This window comes from Carassius auratus, chromosome 36 (assembly GCF_003368295.1).
Source record: "Carassius auratus strain Wakin chromosome 36, ASM336829v1, whole genome shotgun sequence".
NCBI lineage: Eukaryota > Metazoa > Chordata > Actinopteri > Cypriniformes > Cyprinidae > Carassius > Carassius auratus.
This window is the reverse complement of record NC_039278.1, coordinates 8,701,291-8,715,693: the sequence shown is the minus strand read 5'-3', so window position 1 is coordinate 8,715,693 and position 14,403 is coordinate 8,701,291. Positions and strand designations below refer to the sequence as shown.

Genomic DNA, 14,403 nt, shown 5'->3' with positions numbered 1-14,403 from the left:
CTCTCGCTGTACATATATGCAAACATAAAACACGGCATAAAGAAAAACCCCAAACACTATAATTACATCTATCCCTGCATGAAACCTCATTATAATTTATTCTAAAAATTCAGAACCATTTTGGGTTTAAGGCAAGACACGCCAGGTGAATAAGGGTAAATAAATGAGCTAATAAATATCTCCATGCTTCTCCAAACGATACAGTAGTTTATCTCTGAAAATGTCATTTTAAATATGTGCTATTTTGCATAAATTTCCAGAAGAGAAAACTGAGCACTGGATTAAGAAATGTATTTTGTTGATGCAGATTTTAGTTTTTTTTTTAGATTTCTCTTTCCTTTCCTTGTTTATATATATATATATATGAAAATAATGTAAACAGCCAGACAAAAAAAAAAAAAAAACTGAATGATATAGATAGGAATGTGTTTGTAAATGCTGCTGAAGTGGAGATTTCTGGCTTGGCGCAGAAGAAATATCACATTTTGAGAAAAGGGCTTTCAGAATTGTATTGTAATTGAAATATACAGACGCAAATAGAGAAGGGGCAAGCAAAGCAACACTTACAGAAGGATTTTGAATGCTTTTTTTCCACTAGTTTGAAACAACACTTGATGAAAAGCCAAATAGCCCAAAATCTTAAAATTGACTGCCTGTAGAGTCTCATCTTAAATAATAATTTGTTTATTAATTAAAAATAATGATAGAGTATTTCTCCCATTTGACAAGTCTAACAACAGTCAATTTCTGTTTTGTTTTTATTTAATTGATTCTGCAAATTATAATGTGTAAAGATTCACTTTTTATAGATGTGCACATTTTTATAATAAAACTGTGTTATCCTAGTATGTCATGTTTTTCCATTAAATGGGTCACCCTGCAGTTTAGTCTGCATTAAAAACCCCATTGATCGACCACTGCACAGTGTTCACAATCATTTGTTCACAAAGTCTCAGCTGAGCTAATGGGTCAGTTTTTGTTTCATTTTCAAAGTGAAACATTTTCAGACGAAACTGTAATCGGCAAATAATCAGGAAACCTTTTAGAAATATTTTTCAGCTAGTTTCAATGATTTAATAAATGCTTCTTCATGTCCTGGAGATATTTGAGTCTTGAGCCTGACACCGTGGGAATCAGTGATGCACAAAAAGTCCCCTTTAAAACACACATCCCCTTAAAGATTCCACTGTAGACATCATTTAGAAAGCACAGAAATTTGAGTCTGCTTTTCCTTCGTACGAAAACCGATCTTTCATAACAGTTTGATTTGTGTGATTAACAGGTGTCTAGCTCTCAGTCCCCATGAGGAATATTCAGATGTTGGCACACTGCTGATGTGAACTAAACAAATGTAGTTTGGTTTCTGTGCATCACATTGGATGTTTCTTATAAACTAGATTTGATTGCAAATTCATATTAAACCTAGATTTGGCATTATCAGTTATATTAAATGCTTACTAACCTGTTTTATGTTCATATTGTGACAATTCTGTGTGATGTAAAGAGTAAAATGTGTAAAGGTACTTACCAGGAATGGATAGTACTGTAAAAAGTGGGCATTGGAGAATGTAACCAAACTGGGTTTATTAATATATATTTGGCTATTGGCAAGACAAGGAATTTTTTATTTCAGTGGCACAACTTAAGAGGTTTTACATTTTGATTAAAGAGGACTTTATCAAACGTGTTTAGAGGTAAATGGAAACTATTTCTTCTCATTATGAGAAGCTTCAAAGCAGCTTCTCCAAAAACAGATCTGACATTGATAATAATCCTGAGATCTCAAAGCTGGAGTAAAAAATGTCACCAGACCAGAACCTCTCGGTTTCATTCCCATTCCTCTGCGTTTGCACATATAAAAGAGGCTGTTAGTCTGTGCAGTCATGCACGACAGCGATTGGAGATATTAAAGTTGTTTGTCTTTATCAGTTTGCACGTTCTACTCGGTCACATGCCTAAAAGAAGAAAAAAAAACTAGTTGGTGTTCTCTGTGTATATTCATGATAATCAGTTTCTGGTCAGCCAGGAGTAAGTCATAGATGCTATACTGAATGTATGGTGTAAATGCATGGGTTTCAGATCCCTATGATGAATCTGGATGTAGGCCGGCTTGTCACTCGTTATCAGTGTGGAGTTAGACCTTTAGTGCTGCCTTTGCTTTATCTCCAGTGTTTGCTCAGAAATCACAATTGACAGCGCCCCCATCCATCTCTGCTTTAACCCGTAAACTTCTGGTGTCATGCAAGATATCATCCTTTAAAATATATTTTGTATTCACCATAAGAAAAAAGAAACTCATACAGGTTTGAAATGACTTGAGGGTGAGTAAATGACCATTTTAATTTTGGAAAAAACTATCCAAGTAACTTACAGAAGGGACTAGGGTTGTAACGATATACTGGTATGACGATATACCGCGATATAAACATGTACGATTATCATACCGTGTACATTTGCTTATCTATGGTATTGAGAGAAAATAACAAACACAGAATCTCACCTGCGCCTAGGCAACAGTGTTCCACCGAAGGGGCCGTTCACATATCGCGCGGAAAACGTTAGACGAGCTGCTTTCTGATTTTTTCCCAAAGCCTTCTGCCACTAGCGCTCTTGAGGAATCTGCCGATGCTAAGCAACAATGACCCGCTCTCTCCATGAAGACGCGGAAATTTCAGCAATGGATAAATGAATTTGCAGCACTAAAAATTGCTTGCAGTAGCTCTGCTACTTGATTTATTTAAAAAATAGCAATCCATGTACAGCTATGATCAGCTGTTCCTTCATCTTGGCTGAGCTTTCAACGTTGTTACGGGAAAGGTGAGGAAGCTACATGACCTGCGGTGCGCTTGCGGCATTATGAAAAGTTATTCTAATCATGATTGTGATTTCTGCTCCTCTTAATTTATTAAGCATAATCGTCTGTGATATTTTCCCACTGCTTATATATTCTAAAAACTTTTTAATTTGGTATTTGCCTTATCTTGTATTGGTAACAAGCCTTCACAAGTTAGCATGGTTCCGGTTGCCAGATGTTAAGGTTAAATCCTACAATCAAAGCTTTTTTTTCTTCTTAAATCGATACTGTCCAGTGGTTTACTTGCTTTTCTCAACCTGAGAACCATGTGCACACACTCTCTCTGCATTACGAAAAAAGTGCTTATTAACTGAAAACGCCGGCAAACATGTAAGTTGTAGTTTAGTGGTCTCTGAGCTATTCTATTAAGTTTTTTATTAAGTTTTTATATATATATACCACATTTAGGGACAATGAATGGCTTTCCTAAGGTAAATGTGACATTTATATGCCATATATTGTTTACAAGTTGTTTGATTCTGTTCTTTCTTTCAACACCTTTTGATATTCATTCATGTTTATTTCTTGCTATAACTAGTAGTAAAGTGGAAGAGATGATCGGTTCATGTGTCACTTGAAATGAGACCGCTACAGTGATCTGTCAGACTATATTAAAGCATATCAAAACCACATTTATTGTTTGTAGTTTGTGATCAAATTGACAGAATTTGAAGGCTGAGACATTGCTTCATTTTAAAAGTAACAAAGCACAAAGCTTATTGCAATCATTGGATGGCAGGTCCTACAAATATACTGAAGTGCACACATCAGCCGAAAACATCACCGACTAAAAGATTGATCTTGAGATTTAAGAATCCATATCAGTTTCAATTAAAATGAGAAATCGATATATTGCCAATCCAGTGTCCACAAAGCTGACATGTTTAGCTGTTGTAGTTTATCTACGTTGTGTGCACATTAGCTGCTGACAGCCGAGAAATGCTATTTAAATCTTGCGGTTTCGGTCATTGATTTTGGCTTCCAAAACTATTTCAGTCGAAACTGAAAATTTCTATTTTGACCCAAATCTTTTTGGATGCTGAAATTTCAGTGCAGTGCCAATTTTTAGATAACAAATATTTTAAATTAACATTTTATCATTTTTCTTTCTCAGGTAGGCCCCTGTGTGTGGGGGTCATCATCCCCTTAGCTGTCTGCTGGTGACCGTTGAGTAGAAGACCAACACTTCCTGTTTCCTGAAGCCCTGCCTTCTGGATCCGGTTTATAGAAAGTGGTCTGGACTGTTTTCGGCTGCTGGGGGAAGTGAAGGGGCCTGAATCCTAGCGTGTCCTGTTTCCCAGGCAATGAAGCTGCAGGCGGTGATGGAGAACCTGCACAGACAGCAGAGAGCCAAACTGCTGATGGAGCAGGCGGGGCAATCGCATAGCCCCGCCCCCGTAGGGGAGGAGCTGAAAGCAATCACTGTCTCCGAAACCGAGCAGGCACAGATGGTGGCGCTTGCAGCAATGCGTGCGGTAGCAGCTGGACTTCAGAGAGCCGACAGCCCTATGTCTGAACACAGCAGTGGAGGAGATGATGAGGAGGAGGATGAAGAGGAAGGGGAGGAGCAATACAAGGATATGATGGGGTCTGATGAGGAAGAGCAGATGTAAGTTGGCTGTCATATGCAAATGAAAGCAAATAAGTTATTGGCTGCTACTTGAGTTTGAAGTTTTTTTTATTTTTGTTTTTTATTTTTTTTATGGCATTATGTTTGCCATAATTTGTGAATTTGTGACATTAGCCAGGTTTCCATCTAAAGTTGTGAATTTAACTTATGTGCAAAATTGGAATATTGGACAAAACATTTGCGAGCAAGCATCGTTTCCGTCCAACAATTCAAAGAGAACAAAATCGTCCCTTCCTGATAAACTTGCACTATACTGTACATCACTAAGAAAATAGGAGAAGCTTGTGAATATAATAATTTTCCTATATAATCAATTAGTTCCACCTCAAAACGAGCAGACGAAACCCAATGAATGTGGTTACTGCTTTCGGAGGGGGATGCTGCTGTTTGGGAACGCAGTCATTTAACAGTGCTGAGAGGCTATTATACAGAAACACTGTATATTGTCCATATGTGACCCTGGACCACAAAACCAGTCTTGTGTCAGTTCTTCTAAATTGAGATTTATACATCATATGAAAGCTGAATAAATAAGCTTTCCATTGATGTTTGGTTTGTTAGGATCGGACAATATTTGGCGGAGATCTATCTAGAATCTGATGGTGCAAAAAAATCGAAATACTCAGAAAATCGCCTTTGAATTTGTCCAAATGAATTTTTAGAAATGCGTATTACTAATAAACAATTCAGTTTTGATACATTTAAGGTAGGAAATTTACAAAATATTTTCGTCCCCTACTTTTTGATTCGCTTGGCTTGGAGAAATTTATTTGCAAAATGCATTTCCATCTCCAATTATTTTCATTAACACTTTTTCGCACAATTCAAAAACCACTTCAAGTGAGCGTAAAAAAAAAAGCATTTCCATCACGCGATTCTGATGCGATACTTCAAAATGCACATAAAAGCAGGGTGATAGAAACCCAGCTATTGTTGCATATACATGTGTTAAAGGGTTAAAGGGTCATTACAAACATCGGTCAGAAGTTTGGAATATTTACGGGGTTTTTTTCGTTGTTGAAGGAAGTCACTTATGATCACCAAAGCTGAATTTGAGTAAAAACTATATTACTGTGATATATAATTACAGTATAATAAATAAAAAAATATAAAACTGTTTGTTTATAAATATGTTTATAAATGTGTTTTTTAAAATATAAATATGTTTTAAAATGTAATTTAAAATTTTAATTTTCAGCATCATTACTCCAGTCTTCAGTGTCACATGATCTTTCAGAAATCATTCAATATGCTGATTTGCTGATTTCTTCTTATCAATGTTGGAATATTTTGTGGAAACTATGATGCACTACGAATAACGTTTTGTATTTAGGATTTGTATTTCAAATGCTTTGTTCGTATCATTTTGAATGATCATGTGACACTAAAGTAGCAATGTTTCATTAATTTTAATGAGTTGCCTGAATTCATAACCATCCCTCTGTAACATTTCATCTCATGTGTTCCTGTGCAGAAAAAGGAAATGGGATGAAGATGACTTTGAAGGGGAGATGGAAGATGACTATGATGACGATCTAGGTGATGAAGGGCTACCGTCGGGCCGTGAGGCCGTCACCCCAGGCAGAGGCATCCTCCTCTTACCCCACCGTCATTTACACCCTCACTCCCAGCTGCTGAAGGCTCGGCCTGGTTCTGAAAGTGAACCGCGGGCATTGACTCACCCCGCTCATTCATCCCACGGGCCGCTTCATGGACAGGACCACGCAGACTGGACCTATGAGGAGCAGTTCAGACAGGTCAGAAATTAACTTCTACACTAAACGGCAATATTTCTCTCTTGAATTGCCTTCCAGGGGCATTTTTTTTTTACCTTTGTAAAGGCAATATATACAAAAAAAAAAAATCTATAATTTCCCAAACCTGTATGAGTTTCTTTCTTCTGTTGAACACAAAAGAAGGTATTTTGAAAAATATTGGTAACCAAACAGCTTCCGTAGTATGGAAAACAAATAGAATGGACGTCAGTGGCTACTAGCAACTGTTGAACTTTTTTCAAAACATCTTATTTAGTGTTCAACAGAAGAAGGACATTTTATAAAGGTTTGGAACATGAGGACAATATTTTCACATCTGGGTGAACTATCCCTTTAAATTTAACCAGTTACTGCAATTAATCACAATATTATAGACTGTTACCAGTCACATTGTTTCCAACATCAACAAAAGCCAACTTTACACTGCAAAGGTGCATCAGAAGCTGCATCTGACATGGTGCTTATGTTTATGTACATTCATTTACACTAAAATTACATGGTGTAAATATGTTTTTATAAAACAGGACCTCATTAGAGGGTGAATCATTATTGCTCTTGATATTGTAATAATGGTTGAAGTCAATAAATAGAAAGTCTTTTTCTGGTTATATGCAAATTTCTTTTGACAAATGATAAAATCAAGACATCACATTGGTTATTTCAGTGGCATGAAAAACAAAATAGTTTTTTAAACTATGAATAAATGATATTAAGAAAGCAACGGTCCATGATTTCAGTCTAATGTGAGTTATGCACTTTTCCTAAAACCCCCGTTATAATCACTGAAGCTGTCTACACTGCAAAATGATTCCCGCTTACACATTTTCTGGATTTATCCTTTATGATGATTAGAGAATTCATGAACGCAGAATTATTGTTAACTTTGGTTTTTGCCCCGAGCCCTCATCAGACCCTGGTGGACAGGGTTATTCTAACCTGAAACAGGTCCTGCTACAATGACGTTGGTCTAAAAACATATATAGACCAAGTAAACACTCCTTGCACACCTGGATGGTTGCAGGTGTGTAGGATAAATGTTGTGTAAAGAATAGAAATTGATGCATTCACTAGTCCTAGTGCAAATATTTATCTGGAATTGCAGCATATTATTGTACTGACATTGTTTGATATAGCAGCGTTACAGTCTAATGACCTTCTTAGGGGATCATGCCCGAAGATGTTTGTTGAAGCAAAACAGTCTTTCAATTTAATATTTGCAAGCAATGACCGCGAGCAGGACTTAACTTGAATAATGTATCTGGGGCTGAAGCTCTAATGTTTTATGCGGAGTGTGTTTTTTTTTTTTTTTTTGAAGTTATGAAAGTTGAACTCCTGAACTAAGCATTATACCGAGTACATCTGACTGTTAATGCTCAAAAACGCACTACATTTAAATATTCAAATTGTGTAGTTTTCGATTATGTTGGTGCACAGCTAATCACAAACTAGACGTGTTAGTTCCAACTAGGGCTTCCACTTTTGTGAAAAAAGCATTTTCGATTTTTAAGACATAAGTGTTCATTGAATCGATTGTAAAATCGATTTTCCATGTCTAAAAAAAAAAGACGAAAAAAAGAGAGCGCTGAAAACGCACAAGTCAGCAATATTTCTTATTTATTTAGAGCTGTAATCGGGCCTTAAAAATTAGGCCCGACAAGTCCCGAGCCCGACAAGTACGTTTTGATTGACATCTTTTTAAAAGCGCAAACCTGTTTACAGCCCGACATTCAATTTTTTTTTATAATTTAATTATTTTAGAATTAATATTTTGGTCAAAATGTATTCCCTATTTTCATTTTCGAAACTTTTTTTGGTTGGTCCGATCGATTGTGCAATCGATTTTCGAACGAAAAGTGACAGCCCTACTTCCAACATCGTTTTCTTACCAGACTGTAGCTACGATCCAGAAACTGTAAAAGTCATTTTATTACTTCATGTATTTTCGTTTGTTCTTTCTGTTTGCTAAACCTGAAGCGTATATCCCAACACATATTGTCTGTCACACAGCTATATATTAGCTGTAGTTGTTTAGCTCTTAAGAGCAGCCTGGGGCTTGCTATGATGCCATGTGACTGAAAATAAAGGAAGTTTTAAGACACATCAGAACATATCTCAGAACATGAAGCCAAATGCCGGATCATGAAGAATCCCACACATGCATATTTGTTGATTTCTCAAAATGAACTTTGAATATTGAAGGTTTCTCGCTCCTACATACAGAAAGAGTTCGGTAGCCCTGCTATTTTGAGACAATGAAGAGTCTTCGTCTGGAGCTGAGGTGATGACGACAAAACCTGTCAATCAGCTGTGTTATGCACTGCCAGCCAAATAAAAAAACACACTTAAAACAGTTTAATGTTTGTTCCCCTGCTGCATTAAAGAGTTTAAATTAAGATAATAAAATGACAAATCAAACACATTACACGTAAAAGATCATTTGGCCGGTCTGTTGTATTTACACAGCAAGACTTAATGCACAGATCTATTTTGACACATCAGATTTTTTTAGTTTTTTGTCATCAGCAGGTGACAAAGATGGACCTGATACTCTGTAGTTTCTCCTGTACTGGAGAAAGGCTGGTATTGGTATGTTTTTAACATTGAAGTATCAGGTACAGGTGAAAACACTAGACCGTAAGATCATTTGTGGCTGATTTATGGAACTGAAAGACAACATGCAGTTGTACTATTGTGATTATGTTCCATGCCTTTGTAATACCGCTTTCCCATAATGACTGTTTCATGTGCTCCAGAAGTGCTGTGACGTCTGTACCCTTCTTGGGGAATTTTTAAACCAAGATTTCTGATTAAGGAGCATTGTGGGTTATTATTTTTTTGAATAATCAAGTTGGATTTGAACATTTTGTACCCTGCTTTTGAGTACAAGGTCATGTGATATGCATATGCTGGGCATGTGACGTGCAGGTGTTTACAACAGAAATGCTACTGGGGCTTTAGCATCCAGTTCCAAGTATTATCTTCATATCAAGTCGTTGCCAGAAAACGTGAGTGTTGTGGGCAGTTATGCAATCAAGAGTCAAGCCATTCAGCGTTGTCTGTACGTTGAGATGTTGCACAATGATTGCGTGGTACTTGATTGGTTGTATAATGAATACTTTACACCCCTGCTTGATTTCTGAATTTGAGAATGTGAAACTGGAAGATACACCCAGTTGCAACCACACACTAATGTGTAGACATATTTACTTGTTGCCTCGTGACAATAGTTTGTTTTTGTGTAGTTTGTGCTTCCGTACATGTGGAAAGGGTTGAGGCCCATGGTTTATTTTGGGCAGGTGGGTGGGGGCAGTGAGGAATGTGCCTGAGGGAAAGTGATAATCTGGACCCTGCCAAAAAAAACGCCATAGTCTTTATCGGCCGTCACAGCTGGAACCTTTCCAAACTGAACTCTGGCACACTTTAACAAATAAAACCCGTGACTCATTTTTGCGGGTCTTAAAAAAGTCTTAATTCACCGTTCCACAAATTCTTAGTCTTAAATCAGAGCAGAAGGTCTTAGACCTGGTTTCACAGTCAGGGCTTAGACTAAGACCGGTTTAGGCCATAGTTCAGTTCGAACATTTAAATGTCTTTTCATAAACATTCCTAAAGAAAAATCATCTTGAGAGTGAACAGTGGCACTCATATGTATTTAAAGATATGCAGTACAAGTTTCTTTCAGTTAAAACAGCTCAGACATGTATTTTAGTCTGGGACTAGGTTTAGGCCATGTCTGTGAAACTGGGGGTTAAATTCATAAAGTCATGGCATTGAATGTTGCGTGCACTGCAATAAACAAATCTTCAGTATTTTTGTCTTGTTTTCCAACGGAAATATCCTTAAATTAAGATACATTTGCTTGATATGCAAAAAAAGATGCAAAAAGCTGTGAAGTCCTGGCTTTTTGAGAAATTGAGCAAAATTAAGTTTAAAACCAGAACAGGTATCTGTCAATGGGGAATAAAAACTTTTACTTTGAATTAAGCAGTTTTTTTTTCTTTCTGAGACCATTGGCAGATATTTGTTCTTTTTAATCATAAACACTTTATTTTGACCAATTTCAAGATGGAAGGATTTCTTATGTCATTTTGCTTCTCAAATATCTATGTTTAAAAATCTTTCGATATTTGTGTGTATCTAGTGTGTAATACTTTTTTTTTTTTTTTCATTGTGATCAGATGGTCTAGTAACAGCTGTTTTCATATCCTAGTAGTTTGAAACAGAGTTATTCAAACCTTAAGCTTTTTATTTATTTTCGTCAAATTCATTAAAACGTAATGGAGATCAGTCGGAAGTTGTATTTATACTTTGATCTTTGAAGTGTTGCTATACACATTGTGTTCCTTAAATTTCCTTGATGTAGTCTTAAAAAGGTCTTTAAATATTTAACTTCATTAACCCTGCAGAAACCTAAGTACAAGTCCGCCTGTCCTCCGGCGTTACGCAGAGCCTGTGAAAGGTGACAGCTGCTCTTTTTCCTGCAGCAGCTGGGACACGGCCAAAATAAATGCAAAGCCACTGTGTCTCTGATTATGTTTGATACAGATATTAATTAATCGTGTTTTAAGGCATGCTGCCAAATCCTCTTGCATAACTATCTGTTCCTGCCATAAAGTGAATTTGAAAAAAAAAAAAACCCAGATTTATTCACTGGTATCAAAAATGGCATATCGTAATCATTCACACAATGAGATGGCTTTAGTACTGTTGTCTGCTGCTGGCCAAGTTTGTGGTTTTAATTCATTGGGATTGATGTGATTTGCCTTTTTTTCTATTCTTTGTTGTTAAATCTTGTAAGTAAGATACAAGAAAAGTCCATTGCATCAGATTTTTTTTTCGTATGCAAATTGTGCTCTCGGTGCTGCCAGGTGGTTTCTGTTTCTGTTTAACTAAATCATTTTCTGAGCAGAATTTAATTTGAAGCAGTTATTCATTTGAAAGCCTTTGACCATGCATTCTATATTAATGTTGCAAGTTGCTACAGTACGTGGAAACCCTAAACAGTCCACAGTTGATCGGATTTCAAGGGGAGCGTCTCTGATTTCATCATTGTCACTTACAGCACGGCATGGTGATAAAGAGCCAAGAGAGTCAAATCTATATAGCTCTTCTAGCTTCATTTAAATATATGCTACAATGTGATGGTTTGTTGCATTAATATAATTCATACTGCATCCGTTTCGTTGCTCTGTGGTTTAAGGTGGCACTAGCCTTCCCATGCAACTGGATTTGAGAGTTCATTTTATCATAAACCAACTGGATGCATTGTTGTTCTTCAATAAGAGACTTTCATGATATCAAATATGAACAGAAAAAAAAAGTAATTATCTAGCTCTATAAAATGTTACACTTCTTCCTCTCACACAAACTTCCTGAGAAAAAGATAAGTATCCTTTGATGTCCGCTGTAAACATGAACAGCAGGACAAATGGAGCCCAGATGGACAGTAAAGAAAAGAGCTCTTTAAAAATTCATCACACCCTCTACAGTCAGTCGCCATTTAGTGGTTTTAACATTAAACATTGATTTGCTCACTGCAAACTGAGGGGAGGAGAGCCATTTAAATGCACCAAGCTGAAGTGAAGCTTGAATTATTTTTTTTAATATGATTTAGTTGCAGTTTTGATCCATCAGTATATTCCACTAGCTTCAGAGATTTCATGCATTGTCAGAATTGACATGCACTCTTGCTATTTATCCTCTTATCATCAGTTGGTTACCGTCATTTGAGCAGTTGCTGAATCCATAACACTTCTTAATTGGTTTTGGTATCGTCACTTTTGTTTTTGTCCGACAAACAGATGTTAAATCAATGTATAATGTTGCTTATTACATTTTGTTATTGTCACTGTTTTTATTGTTTGAACGTCTGTGAAATTTTCATAAACTCTTGCTAATTATATTCCTTATCATCACTTGACCAGTTGGTGGATTGCTATAAACTCCTGCTAATTACTTCACGTTTTTATAGGGCTGCGCAATATTTTATAATTATTATATATATTTTTTTTATATACACCTCATCAGAATTATTGCACTTTCTCAAGCACAAATCAAGAGAACATCAGCTCATAGTTTGCTTGTGGAATTGGTTGCAGCAAATTAGTGGTCAAACGATTAATCACGATTTAATCTCATTCCAAAATAAAAGTTTTTGTTTGCATTTTACATGTGTGTGTATTGTGTATTTAAATACACACATACAGTATAATTTTTGTACAAATATTTACGTTTATATATTCATATTCTTATATTTTATATTATATATATAAAAAAAATAAAAGTGAAAGTGACGTGACATTCAGCCAAGTATCGTGACCCATACTCTGAATTCGTGCTCTGCTTTTAACCCATCCAAAGTGCACACACTCTTAAATATATAAATAAATTAATATGTAAACAACCTATTTTTCTTAAATATATCATGCATGCATGTGTTTGTATTTATATATACATAATAAATATACACAGTAAACACATTATGTAAACAAAAACTGGATGCGATTAATCGTGATTAATCATTTGACAGCAGCAAACAGCGTAAAAAATGGCATGAAAGAAAACAGACGGACTGTTTTACGCTTTTATTTAATATCGCATAAACTCCAGTTTACATGTTTGTCAGGTGTTTATTTTTGTTTGTTTGTTTGTTTGTTTTTCAATGATGTAGAGAGATCATGTGCACAGGTTGCCAGGTTGGGATGATTACGTAAACCATTGAAAATGTATTTAAGAAAAAGCTCTGATTAAGGGATTTCAACTCTGGCAACTGCAACGAGGAAAACTTGTGGAGGCTTGTTACAAAATCAACATGCCAGCTTAAAATGAAAGGTTTTCAAGATAAATAACCAGCGAGTAAATCAATCAAATGATTATGCGTCATAAATCGAGAGAATCAGAAATGGTGATAATGACTAAGATGCGATTTATCGTCCAGTCCTGTGTATTCCAGCTCCCACTCTTTGTTTAAACAAATAACATTCTCCCGATGTAAAACATATCAGTGCCTGATTTGCCTAATTCACAGATTTGCTTCCACCGCTGACCTATTAACAGTCAACCGCTTACTTATTCCCATCACACAAAAAAAATGTTCTACACAGTGAATAAATGAAATGGTGTTGTTAATGTAGACGTGACATCATGTATTCATATTTAGTTTCAGACAGACATCTCCCAAAGGCCTTCTGCCATTCAAGCAGCTTTAATTGCACAGATAACTCACTCATGTCCAAGCGGGAGAACGAGCACTTGCCGACAGGAATTGCTGTTATGGAGAGTAGTTCATAGATGGATGTTGTCCAGACATTGCTGCTGATGTCAAGCTCGGGCCTCTAGACTCTGGATTATAAACAAAGATGGACGGAAAGCTTAGGCTAGCACCATTTCCATTGCATCACACTTCTTATGAGTCATTCTATGATTTAGGGTACATTTCACATCATGAAAAAGGTACTGTACAAACAATATGCCTTCTCAGTAAAGCAACTATTGGTTTCAGTTTATGTATTTTATCAGCATAACCTATCTGCTATTTTCCAAGCTTAATCATTAAACACCATTTTGATATCATAAAGAAAAAACATGTTTTCCTTGGTGATGGGATAAACTGCATGGGTTGACCGGTAAAATGGTTGATAATTTTACCATTTTGACTCATTATTTTAATGTCAGAATTTTGTCTGGTCAACCAATGTTATTTGATTCAGGTTAAGCTCACATTTGAATATTTATTTGAATTAAAATCATAATTATATTGTAAACTATAACAATGTGCCCAACAATTGTTGATTTGCAATTAATAAACTCCTTGGAAATTGGTCACTGGAGATCAAATATAGAAAACATTAAGAGGGCATTTACCATAATTCATCCACCACAGAAGACCATTTATGAGTAAAATGAAGAATTTTCTTATTTGAAAGAAAATGTAATTTTAAAATCTGCCTATTTTTCTAATGCATTTGGATTCTAGAAATAAATGTAAAATTATGTAATGAATGGAACTTTTTGTCCATCAACCTGGAGTGTCTTTCATCTCTAAGAAGTTTTCTTCCCTTTAATATACTTGTTTCTTTCAACCAAGAGTCAGGGTTTTTTCAGTACATGTGGTTTGAGTTGGTTCTAAATTTAGTCAAATCTGT

At 35.9% G+C, this 14,403-nt stretch overlaps 1 protein-coding gene across 1 annotated transcript in view; it reads left to right on the top strand.

The window, feature by feature from the left end:
• Nucleotides 1-14,403, top strand: part of LOC113055141 (AT-rich interactive domain-containing protein 3A-like) — a 37,625-nt gene that overhangs the window by 7,414 nt on the left and 15,808 nt on the right. The window contains exons 2-3 of the mRNA XM_026221157.1: nt 3,969-4,463; nt 5,959-6,241. Coding sequence (XP_026076942.1) covers nt 4,159-4,463; nt 5,959-6,241 — 588 coding nt within the window. The 5' untranslated portion in view covers nt 3,969-4,158. The remainder of the gene's footprint in view (nt 1-3,968; nt 4,464-5,958; nt 6,242-14,403) is intronic.